This window comes from Dysidea avara, chromosome 6, assembly GCF_963678975.1.
Source record: "Dysidea avara chromosome 6, odDysAvar1.4, whole genome shotgun sequence".
In the NCBI taxonomy this organism is placed as follows: domain Eukaryota; kingdom Metazoa; phylum Porifera; class Demospongiae; order Dictyoceratida; family Dysideidae; genus Dysidea; species Dysidea avara.
Genome location: NC_089277.1, coordinates 5,722,732 through 5,735,950, shown reverse-complemented (window position 1 = coordinate 5,735,950; position 13,219 = coordinate 5,722,732). Strand labels below are relative to the sequence as shown.

The following is a 13,219-nucleotide window of genomic DNA, read 5'->3' as shown; positions in this document are numbered from 1 at the left end:
CCATGTCTTGAGAGGGAAGTATGAATGATAAACATTTGTCATATTGTAACTGGAGTGTTGAAGCGCTGTGCTTTAATTTGAAGCTAAAATACGTGTACCACTTGAATAAGTCAAATGGATATTGAGAATACTGATGTACTCAGCACCTTGCGGAGGTTCAGTAACAAAAAGAGGGGTGGAGGTTCAGTAATGAAAAGAGGAGTGGAGGTTCAGTAATGAAAGGAGGAGTGAAGAAACTGATGAGGCTAGTATGTAAAGTGCTTACACTGATTAACTGCATGTATGCGATTGGTTTTTAGACTGTCAGACATCTGCACTGACTAGTGCAAAGTCACTGAGACCAAGCTGAAAACTTCTGATGATAACAACTTGAGTAGCAGCAAATACCATCCAGCTTGGAATTATCTCATGGATGGATTGTCGACAAGGTGTACTCATACAGACCAAATAACTTTCAGTATTGTCACTCTATAGTACCAATTTAGAAATCCTGGAACTGTAGTGGAAGAAGTAAACTAATTAATGTACATGATACTTGTACAAAACAATACCAAGAGTTCTTGACAATACTCATTCACATTGCATACTGGTATAAATAACTAAATATTATGTACAGTGAAACCTGTCTAATCAGGACACTGTGTAGTAAGGTCACTGCCGGGCCAACTTGTAAATCCTCAAAAGTGTCATTTGTGTAATAAGTGACATAGATTTTAGGAGTGTTGTATTTAATGCCGTCTGTTGGATTTTACAGGTAATGTGGTCATAATGTATGCAGTAGCAGTTGGATGTGGTCATGGTACTTACAAGTTGGGACCAGGTAGGAAGTCATGAATTTCAGATCAGTTTACATACAGAGGAATTGTGTTATCTTGTGTATTCTTTTTATAGATCTCATAATTGTCAACTGTACATGGATCAACTGTAGTGACATCAAGGGTGTAGTGAATTTCCAGGTTGGTCTATATATGTACTAAGGAACATAGTTGTTTATTATTTCTGGATCAGGAGTACTGTTATGATGGCACCAAACTAATACCTCTCTCAGTTTACATGTCATGCTCACAAAGATGTTTTCCAGTATCCAGATTTTAGGCATATTGTATTTAATGCCCACTTGTTGATTTTTGTAGGTCGATTTTGTTGTCAGATACCCAAGCTACATGTCTTTGGTGTTGTGACTGATATTCCAGGTTAGTTACATGTGTGTTTAAGTAATAGTTAGACTTCAGACGACAGGGGTCTAAGTAATTTAGTAACCCGATGGCCCTGTGTCGTGGCGCCTGATCGAAGCGAAGGCGCTACTGCAGGGCCTGAGGGTTACTAAATTACTTAGACCCCTGTGGTCTGAAGTCTAAGTTATTTAGACCCTTTATGTAGTTGTTGTACCTTAACATTGTTGACAGCTGCTTGTGACAGAGAAATGTAGCGTTCATTAGTAGAAACAAGCCATTACTCCACCCGTAACAACAGTTACGGATTTAAAATTAATTTTCAGGTGGCGATGCGTTGAAAAGGGTCTAAGTAAACATGAAAGGGTCTAAGTAAACATGAAAGGGTCTAAGTAAACATGAAAAGGGTCTAAGTAACTTAGATACCTCCAAAATCTACCAAATTCACCACCAAAAGGGTATAATTTAAGGTAAAGTTCAGTGCCTGCTTGTTCTTTTACAGATCTCACTTAATCTTGTGTCGTCATGCAGACATCCAAGAAATCATCACTGGTGTTAAAACTATTTTTAGTAATGTCTTGATGTTGATTAAAGTTGTATTACTTGTAATAGCATTGTTGTATGTTTACCATAAGGCAAGAATTTTTCATGGATTTTGCGGCCATCTTATCCATGAAATTTGAATATTGTGCAAGTTGTGTGGAACAACCCCAACTCATATACACCGTCACCGGCAAACCGCAAACCACATTGCAGCGATCCGTTACAAAACTTGAAAGCCACAACAAGCTCATACACAGTCACTGACAAACCAAATTCCATTACAAAATTTTGTTCTATCATGGTATGTGTATAATGTTAATGAAAGCCACAACACAAGCTCCACGGTACACACTATATAGAGGTGGTAACTCCTATAGGCTTGTTGCCTTTTGTATTTACCTTACCTTTGTGGTTAATCTATTAAAAATTAAATACAGAAATTGAAGATTAGGCTTAAAAACACCTTCCCTAGAAACTTTATTTTTCACACCTTCTTTATAAGGCATCTGGCAATAAATGCTCTTGACACCTTCTTTATAAAACATCTGGCGAATATAAACGCTCGCATGGGGCGTGGCACTAAATGGATTCTAAAAGATTTCTGCTTAAAATTCCATCCCTAGAGAACTTACGGTTCTGCACGCTTTCACAACTTGTTTATCAGACATTGGGGCTCGTGTCCAATTGTGTCTTTGAAAGTTATTGTAGGGATTAGAGGTTTGATTGAAGAAAATATGCATATGGGCTACCAGAATTAGATAGTGTCAGTGCTAGATGGACTGTACAAACACGGCTATGTTGACTGGTATAACGTGACAGTAGGTATAACATAAGGTAGAGAAATAAAATGAAATATGTGTAAATACACTTATGTTTATATTTTAGCGAGGTCACAAGACTATGATGGCAACTCCTAAAGATTTTTTTATCACATAATGCCATACAAATCTATTGAGATGCAGGACTAATATTGTGAAACCGACCCTACACGTAAATAACTCACAGTAGTGGCCACGCATCTTTTATATGGGCGTGCACTTTGTAGTTTCCTTCATGGCCACACGACTTACTACCGTGAGTCTTGATATGGAGTAGTTTTGCTCCATTATTACCTGCCATTTTTCTGGGAAGTGGTGAGTTAATTTCCATAAGTGCGCTCATTGGATAATAACGTCGTCTACGCTAATTGCTGATTTATTTGCTAGCCATTTAAAACCCTATCTTAAATGTAAGACACCTCTAACTACAGTAGCATTTATTTATGGTTGATGAACTCGGTACAAATTCGACCATATACGTCAATGCTAGGTGAACATGATCAGTGTGGTGAACTCAATGAACTTACTATTGTGTGCTATTCTCATAAGTGTTTGTTATTCAGTTTTTATTTAAAGTAGCTAACGCAGCCCACAATACAACTTTGTTTTTGCATTTCAAGGGACAGTCCAGTATAATAAGAAGTTTGGGGTACATTCTCACCTGCCGGAAATGGCCTTTACTTAATAGTGATGTGTGATAATAAGTTTGCAACTATATTGATTAATCACGATAATTGCATCGCAATATGATAGTTATCACGATAGTAAATCCAAATGATAAGATGTGTAATGTAGTACTAATTTTACTTATTTTCATATGAATACGGGTAAAGGCACATCCTGTATCCCCAATTGCATATATGTCATGCCAAAATAAAGCAAAGTTCAATCTCAGAAAACAATTAGAATACATAATTGAATGAACAAATGAATGTTTTAATTGTTCAAGTAATTCCAGCAATGTAAGAATGTCTAATATTGGTGCTCACAATAATCACAAGCTATTATCATATCATGATAATGAACCACTGTGATATGATTATCACACCATCGATATTATTGCACATCACTATTACTTAATCTGATCACTGGAAGCCATACCCTATTGAGACTGACAAGTACCTGCCTACTCGCATCAAACTACATTCTTTGGTTTTGCCACTTCATGTCTCAAGCTATGATGTAATATACACAATAACTGTTGAAGCTGTTGTGATAACCAAAGGTGGCTTGTATGAAACTATTAGCTTTATGCATTAATTTTTTTTGTTTTGCTCAGTGTCAAAAATGTGTGATATCCTAAAACAAAAACAGCCTTGGGGCTGTAAAAAAGGGCACTGCCAAGCAAAGTAGGATTGATCAAACAAGCTTATTCAACATGACTGGTAAGAACAAGGACTGATATCAAGTGAATGCAGTATTACCAATTCTCTTTGTATCTAGCTATTACCCATTCTCAAATTGTATCTAGCTATTACCCATTCTCTAGCTATTACCCATTCTCTAGCTATTACCCATTCTTTGTATCTAGCTATAGCTAGATACAAAGAGAATTGGTAATACTGCATTACCCATTCTCTTTGTATCTAGCTATAGCTAGATACAAAGAGAATTGGTAATACTGCATTCGCTTGGTCACAACTTGATATCAGTCCTTGTTCTTACCAGTCATGTTGAATAAGATTATTTGATAAATCTTACTTTGTGTGGCAGTGCCCTTTTTTTTACAGCCTCAAGGCTGTTTTAGTTTTATAGCACTTACAGTGAAACCTCAGTTATCCATAACCAATTATCTAAACACCAGTTATCTAACTTTTGGATTAATATTAGAGTTGTGATTATTCCATTAGAGTGGTTAAATGTGTTCATACATACAGTGATTTCATTTAGTGGCAATTGCTTTTATTTTATGGCACCATATGTAGTTGTCTTATTCTTTGAAACATTAATGTCTAAATGATGATAAGTATCTCTACCTACAGTGAAGAGAGATCAGCCATAATCAATTCATTACGTAGGGAGTTCAGCTACAAACAAGTCACCCTGTAGACAGATTGTTACAATCTAGTCACTATGAGTGGAAATTTGTTTGGACATTATGTCCGAAACGTGCTTGGTTTACACCACTTTGGGCTGAAAAGTGTTTAATGTCTGACATTTTTTCTAGTATAGTTGCAAGTGTACTACTGTAGGTTACTTTTTATTTCCATAATTCAAAATCTCTAACTTTCCTATGATGAGAAACAAAATAGTATTAAAAAGTCATATCTGTACCATCGAATACTGTCTAACTGTATACCATTTACATGTAGCACATGTAGCACACATGTTATCTGCTACATGTATCTTATAACCCCTTTCCATATCTGATGTGCTACATAGTACAAGTTTTTTTTAAACAATACACAACACCAAAGACAACACAGTAACCTACTCCTTTCACAACTCCATCCTCCTCCACTAGTTATCCACATTACTGATGATCCATCGTTCAACACATCACACACATATGATGACTCTCCACTACCATCAAAGTCTTCTTCACACTGCAGATCACACATTGACTGATATGTGTTACTACAAGACTCAGTCAACATGCTGTTCATTGGTAGTGATGATGAGGGACACTCCATGATGGTACAGGACACTAGTGAGCCACTCCAACTACCATCAGACTGACATGTTCTCTGTGGATTTCCAGTTAGCTCATGACCAGTGTTACATGTGAAATTACAAGTGTCTTCATAGGAAGGAACTCCAGCATCTCCAGGTGAGCAATTCATTTTACCATTATTAGGGTCAGTAAGCACAGGACAGGGAACTACAATACATAATTTGGTAAGACCTAATAAAGATATGTTAACATACCTCTTCTACACACATGATCACTACCACTCCAGCTTCCATTACTTTGACAGGTCCTAGTGTCACTACCAGTTAGCTCATACCCAGTGTTACATGTGAAATTACAAGTGTCTCTCTCATAACCAAAACCAATACTACCAGAACTACACGATGTTATCTCACCATTGAATGGTGTTGTGAGGTTATTACACTGAATATCTAAACAAATGAAACATTTATGGTTGATAATTAAGTAAAAAGTAATTTAATTAAGGCACAGTATAAAACAGACAGATGAATATCTACATATGGACATATGATACTGAAGTGTATAATAGTCAACAAATAAATGACTGTCACCATACTCACCAATATTGAACTGGATCGATGGTTGTCTTTCACTGCGAGTGATACCAGTACTAAGATTAAGTGATGAAGCATTAGATTGTTCAAATATATAAAACACATATCCAGGTGTTCTTATATCTCTAATTACATAACCAGAATCAGGTGGATTATAAAATCCTATAACATCTCCAGATAGAAATTGTATTGTCTTGTTACCAATAAGTGGAATGACGGCTTCTAGGTTGGCTAACTGAGTATTGAGATGATTTGATTGTATCTGAATGCTATCAACTAAACTATAGAGTTGTGAAGTTGGTGGCTGTCTCCATACTTGTATATAAGGAAAATTAGTCCCAGTGTTATCATGATTCATTAATACCTCAGTAGCAATATTTATCCCAACCCTGATGTTGGCTATCCTACCGTTACAAGTGAAGTTGAGACGTGGAACTATTACTGTTCTGTCAGGACTAATGACATCATTAAAAGCTTGCTGAACATCATCAACAACATCTATACAAGTCTGTCCACCTGTTGAATGAAGACCATAACAATGAACACTTAACAAGTAAATGTCGTACTACTAACACATAGACAAATTAATAGTAGTTAAAGTACTGCAGTGAGTGCAATACAGATAATATAGCAAGACTGAGGGTGTGGTCGAGACAATTATAGTGCAAGACAAAGCCAAGTGCTATATTTGGCTCAAGACCATGCACAAGTACTATATTGTTTCATGGTGCACAAGTGTATATGGTGTTTGTATGGGTTTAATGTATGAATGTGGAGTTTCAATCAAGTAGAATAATTATCATGACCTGGAATACCACAATAACAGTAATTATAAAAAAGCTAGTACCTACTCATAATTTGCAGAAGGTTACTTTTGTAGCAATCCATGTTGAGTTATCACACAATTTGAAATCAGAATTTGTTGGAAAAGGCCTACAAGTAGTGGTTGTGGTCATCCCTGTATCTCCATGGGTTGTTTGTTCACCCAAAGAAAGATAAAAGGGTTAAGTAGAATTCTAGGAAACAGTAGCGGCGGGAACAACCAACGGAAAAGCTTGATATGTCAACACAAGCAGTTTGCATTTTACAGCACAATGCTTCTTTGCAGTATTGTTGGATCCTTCCACTAACACAATCAAAACACTCTAATAGAGCAGTCACCTAGAATAAAATACTCTAACAGAGCAGTCAAGAACACTGATTATCCCACATTGAAAAACTGTGAATTGATGGTCTACAGCTGGCATAGATTGTGGACAAGCTAAATCATCAACACTGAAAGTTAGCTATTCCCTTGAAGTTGAAACTATAAACATTTTGAAAATTCCAACAAATGGACATGAAGAAGTTTAAAAAGCAGTCTAATAAACTAACAGTGGCTGCATATAAAAGTGGGAAGTTGTACCTGCAACCTTGGGATAAAAGTCACATGATGGAGACATCATAGAGTATGTAATGGTTGCAGTATGTGTCAGGCGGAGGTGGCTTCAATGAGATGTACTACGAACAGTCAAGCTTTGGAAACTGTTTCTGCTACTTTCAGATAAGAACTGATATGCAGTAGTTGCTTGTTAAGCTGAAGCAACTCCAAGAGGAGAGCTCCCATGACAAAATAGGCAATGTTAGTTAACTAGAACACTTTGTGAACCTCTTCATATTTAATAGTTGAATCTTTTATGGTTCCAAGGAGTAGCTAGCTAGTCTATATACCCAGCTATAGTCTATCAATTAACAAGTTTTCAATACAGGTCCCTGGTGGGAAACATTCTTGACTGCTCCATTAGAGTATGTTAATGCGGGTGACCGCTCTATTAAGGTGTCTTACCATTTTACCATTTTAGTGGAAGGATCCAACAATGCTGAAAAAAAGCATTCTGCTGCAAAACGAAACCTGTATATTGACATATCAGGCATTTTCTATTGGTTGCTCCTGTTTTCACTTCTTGTTCCTGTTTTCCAATTCTATTTATCCAAAACAAACACACTTTGGCACGTTATGGAACCATTTCCCCCTTTGAATTTAGATGGTATCATACATTAAAATGGATAAGAGATTAGAAGCCAAGAACTTTCTAAGTTGTAGCATTATGAAGTAGTAACAACAGAAAAATCGATTTGTACAGTGACAATACAAAAAATAAACTAGAGACGTTTAATTAAACAGTCATAACTTACAAACACAACCCTCAATTGAGATGTAGCTTATGCCAGGCAAATGGCAAATCCATTTCTGAATAAGTTTTGTCTTCCAGATCCTTCCTATGACCAGGGTGAAGGGAACCCCGCATCCAACACGAAGCAGACTAACGCTTATATTTTCTGTCTCCTTAGGGGTAAGATTTTTGAACTCCTCCTGCTTTGGGGATCATGATGCTATCATGGGTTTTGCCATTAGCACTTTCCTAACAACTGCTATTTTCACAAATATTTCATCCATTGCATTCTACTGTGAAATTAGGCTTGCGCTAACATGTGGGATTCTTGCAGATCTGGTCACATATGAAAATGCATACTTACTATACAACTGTCAGAATTTTTCTACAAGCTAGGGTCATTGCAATAGTGCATGAAGGGGATAATCACCTAAAGTGCAATTCATAGCTATAAAGCATAGGATTAAATTTGTACTTCAGGTGATGATCCAGCACTGAAAATGCATACTTACTATACAACTGTCAGAATTTTTCTACAAGCTAGGGTCATTGCAATAGTGCATGAAGGGGATAATCACCTAAAGTGCAATTCATAGCTATAAAGCATAGGATTAAATTTGTACTTCAGGTGATGATCCAGCACTTTTTATTGCAATAATCCTCACTAGCTTGTTAAATTCCAAATTGTGACTGTCTCTGGGAAACCAATCTATTTAAACGTATCGAAAAATGCTATGTACTGTAGCTTGACAATGATTGAAGCAAATTTTCACACATTTTATACCAATTCCTTACCTTCCAGAGCATCCACTGTACAAGTAGCCAACAGCTAAGTTCGCCACCATTTTAGATAGTTTTCAACTTGAGGTTGGCTGTATTAGGCAGTAGGTGTATAGAATGGATGGCAAGAAGTTGTTTACGGAAGAGGAATACATAAGTATGAAATAGCCCAAAATTATGGGCTATTGAGGATTCAAAACTGGCAAAAATTACAGGAAATTTGCAGCACAGGTCCTTCTTTATCACCATGGAGCTGCACAGCCAATACGGTCATACCCAGGCTGGCTAGAGCTCCATTTAAGATTCCAGGTGCTTGTATGCCTTACCACTTGGATTGGAAAAAACAGCCAACAAAAGCAGATCACTGAAGCTTCGCTGATCTTTGACAGCAAAATTCAATAGTTTATTCATGTAGCTTTGTGTTCATGGTGAAAATCAAACTTGCTGTCAAGGATAATAAGACTGGTTTTCCCAGATCCAGTCACATACAACTGTGTCACATGAGATCACGTAAGCCACTGCATTGTTTACTTCACATAATAAGTACATTATATAAAATTCATATGTAACACTTTCACAGCTCAGATCAAAGGAACCGCCCGGGCTACATTTACAAAATGTAGCCGGGCTACAACTGGGCAGTGATTATATAGACGTTTGTGCCGAAATTGATTGTGGGGATCGATTAACACTTACGTGATTAGGTTACATGACTTGGATTTCGCTATGAAAACCACTCAGACGGTGAGCGTTTTGTTATCCTCACCATCCTATGAGTTGAAAAACATTGGACTAAGGTGAAAACTAGTGCTATAGTTTATTCATCGATTGTTTCCACATGTTTTTGAATATGGACACACCCCCATCATGAAGCTACCACTCTGCACGGAGTAACCACTCTACAAGCAAGCTTACCTGTCTAGGCTTTTAGTGAACTATGTAGTTTTTTCATAAACAATTCAATAGCACTGATTAAAACATTAAACTCGTGTAACAGAAATTCTCTGTTATATCTCTAGGATATGTCCGTTTATCATAACTGAATGTAACCAGAACATACTAGCTGCTGACCCATAATCGAAAATTTTAGGTGTGCATATATAATACATCCAGTGGCTGTACTTGTATTGGCTTGGGTGATTGATTGCCCTGTACAGGCTATCAGCCTAATAAGTGTTACATATTAGCTGTAACATGGGCATATCAGGCAAAGCCCTCATGCCCAAGTTACAACTATTACATGCACCACTCATGGAAGGCTTTAATAGCTTACTATGTTTAGACTATGGTACAGCTCATTTAGAGGGTTACTAAATCACTTAGTCACCTGACATGCTCATTTAGTCACCTACACATGTTCATTTAGTAACCCACCCTCAGGTAATTTTGTACTTGAAAAATAATTATAACACGAAAGATACACTGGAGTACTTGATAATACTGTGATACAATTCTCCTCCGTGTTCTGCGAATAACTCTGGACAAATAGTAGACTAAACGGCGTATCTACTGTAGCTCTAGCCATTACTCTGGTTACCGGTAGAATAATTATTTTTGTTGGCGCTGTAAGGACTTCAGGAAGAAACCGTTCTGCCGTTCTGCATTGCTCTTTCACCCCACCCTAATGCTCTGGCTATAAAGGTATGTACTTTAAACCATAGTCTAAATAAGTTAGACACCGCGACCAACGGGAACTAAGCGATTTAGTAACCCCTCTGGCCCTTAGTAGCCCCTAAGCGATTTAGTAACCCCTCTGGCCCTTAGTAACCCCTCTGGCCCTTGATATGTATGCCCTCTGCCCTCGGGCATACATATCAGGCAAAGCTCTCATGCCCAAGTTACAACTATTACATGTACCACTCATGGAAGGCTTTAATAGCTTACTATGTGTAACTATTGAATAGCTCAATGACATCCTCACTCACCAAGCTTTCACCCAACTTAACAAAATAATAGAATCTTGTCATGTTCATTTAATTGATTAGTATGTGGGGCCTCATACCATGATGTTATGGTGGTGGAAGGGAGGCGATAGCAGGCCTCACACTCTGAGAATCTTGACATCTTGAAAAAGTGCAAGTGATTAAAAAATCAACTAATTAAAGGGTGTGGCACCCGCTTTGCTTGCAACTATTCATTCTGTTTTGTTTGGAATGGATACTCGCAAGTGAAATGGGTGCCACGTTCCAAGGCCGGCTCAGCAGGGTGGGCCAGGTGGGCCATGGCCCACCCAATAATTCCTTACAAAAGCTTGATCAGACCTTATTGTATAGAGCTATGGTATAAGCTACATATTTTCTACTCCCTGGTAGCCTTCTGGCAAGTGTGGCAAAACACTTCTTTATCATCATAATGAAGAAAGCTAAACTCAGTAAACCATGAATCTTGTCCAGTTCAATAATGACACATGTTTTCACGTATGTTGAGACCCTAAATGCTTAAATAAATGCCATAAACACTTGTCCTAAATAAAAGCCATGGGCATTATTTTACCAAATCCATGGTTTGAGATAACAATCGTGAATGGCCTCCTACAACAACTAAAACTAGCAGCTGTTACAAAGAGAAACACGGCCACCTGCTTCAGTGATGCCTGGGAACCAGGCATCAGAATAATTAAACTGGTTTGCTCAGTTAAAATATTTAGGCAAGTTAATATTAACTGGTTTATAAATCAACATTGCATTGTCGGCAGCTTTCAACAAACAGAAAGATGGACTGGCAAATTTTTTTAAGCTGGATACTATAGCTAGCTATAAGAATACTAATTATGTTTAACAAATTTTCTGTCCATGCAAATTATCATAATTTTCATTCTCAAGCATGTAAATTTCAAAATTGAAATTTCCATGGGGGGGGGGGCATGCTCCCATACCCCTAAACGCAGTGTGCAGTGACTTTTATCCTGTCAACTAAATAACAGTTTGGCCCACCCATTGTTAAAAAAGTAAGCCAGCCCTGCCATGCCCTTTCATTAGCTTGTTTTTGAATTGCTTGCACTCGCATGAGACAATGTTACATTTGCGCATTACCATGATAAAAACGTGTGTTAACATACCTCTTCTACACACATGATCACTACCACTCCAGCTCCCATTACTCTGACAGGTCCTAATGTCACTATCAGTTAGCTTATAACCAGTGTTACATGTGAAACTACAAGTGTCTCCCTCATAACCCACTCCAGTACTACCAGAACTACATGATGTTATCTCTCCATTGAATGGTGTTGTGAGATTATTACACTGAATATCTAATCAAATGAAACATTACAAATTTTAAGTGCCATGTACAGTAAAAACACATAGATGAATATCTATACATATGTACATATTGTGAGCAGATTAGTGAAAAGGGGTCTTCCACACACATCTAATTCTATGACCATAACAAAAACTACATAAGCCTGCCATTTTCTCCATTCATTTAGCTAGGTTGGTGCGCATCACTGACCAAATTTGAAGCCAACAGCTCTTTTCAAACTGAAGTTATGAATTGTCAAAGTTAGTAATTTGGTTGTGTGTGGAAGAATCCTTCTGGAATTTAACTGTATAGTACTCATCAAAACTGACTGTCACCATACTCACCAAGTGTGAACTGGATCAATGATTGTCTATTTTCAGATGTGGTGCTATCAGGATTAAGATTAAATGATGAAGCATTAGATCCAATGAATACATAGTACACATATCCAGCTGTTTCTATATCTCTAATTACATAACCAGAATCAGATGGAGTATAAAATCCTATAACATCTCCAGATAGAAATTGTATTCTGTTATTGCCAGTCAGTGAAATGTTAGCTTCTAGGTAGGTTAACTGAGTATTGAGGTCATTTGATTGTATCTGAACTTGATCAACTAAACTATAGAGTTGTGAAGTTGGTGACTGTCTCCATACTTGTATATAAGGAAAATTAGTCCCAGTGTTATCAGGAAATATCTCAGTAGCAATATTTATCCCAACCCCGATGCTGGTTATCCTACCATTACAAGTAAAGTTGAGACGTGGAACAATTACTGTTCTGTCAGGACTAATGACATCATTATAAGCTTGCTGAACAACAACATCATCTGTACAAGTCTGTCCACCTGTTGAATGAATGAACATTTAACAAACAAAACTCATACTACTAACACATGGGTAAAGGGTATATAATACGTACAAATGTGTTATAGATACTTTGTTAGCACTTATCTATTAATGTTACTTTATATTGCAGTACCAGAATTATATTAGAAGCAGTGCCAAGACTTTGGTGTCACTTCCATTCCAATAGCTACTACTATTATAACAAGCATAAGGAAAAGTTTAGGAATTCTAAAATTTAAGAAGGGAACATAGGGAGGTCATCTATACGTACCTGTAGCTATACTAGTACATATTTAATTCCTACTTCAGTCATAATGCTTGCTAACAGTGTACCCACAACTGAAGTAGGCATTAAATAAATGTCTACTAATATATATAGCTGCAGACAGCCTATCTTGATTACATTTTATCTCCTTAAGTTCATATTCTTTTTAGTTTACATACTTTATGTAAC

The 13,219-nt window shown here is 37.1% G+C and overlaps 1 protein-coding gene across 2 annotated transcripts in view; it reads right to left on the bottom strand.

Annotated features, from left to right (window-relative positions):
* Positions 1-13,219, bottom strand: part of LOC136257625 (uncharacterized) — a 194,532-nt gene that overhangs the window by 14,078 nt on the left and 167,235 nt on the right. For both annotated transcript variants that reach the window (XM_066050878.1, XM_066050879.1), the window contains exons 3-7: positions 12,261-12,764; positions 11,732-11,926; positions 5,747-6,256; positions 5,402-5,596; positions 4,968-5,354 (exon numbers count right to left, since the gene is read on the bottom strand). In XM_066050878.1, coding sequence (XP_065906950.1) covers positions 4,968-5,354; positions 5,402-5,596; positions 5,747-6,256; positions 11,732-11,926; positions 12,261-12,764 — 1,791 coding nt within the window. The remainder of the gene's footprint in view (positions 1-4,967; positions 5,355-5,401; positions 5,597-5,746; positions 6,257-11,731; positions 11,927-12,260; positions 12,765-13,219) is intronic.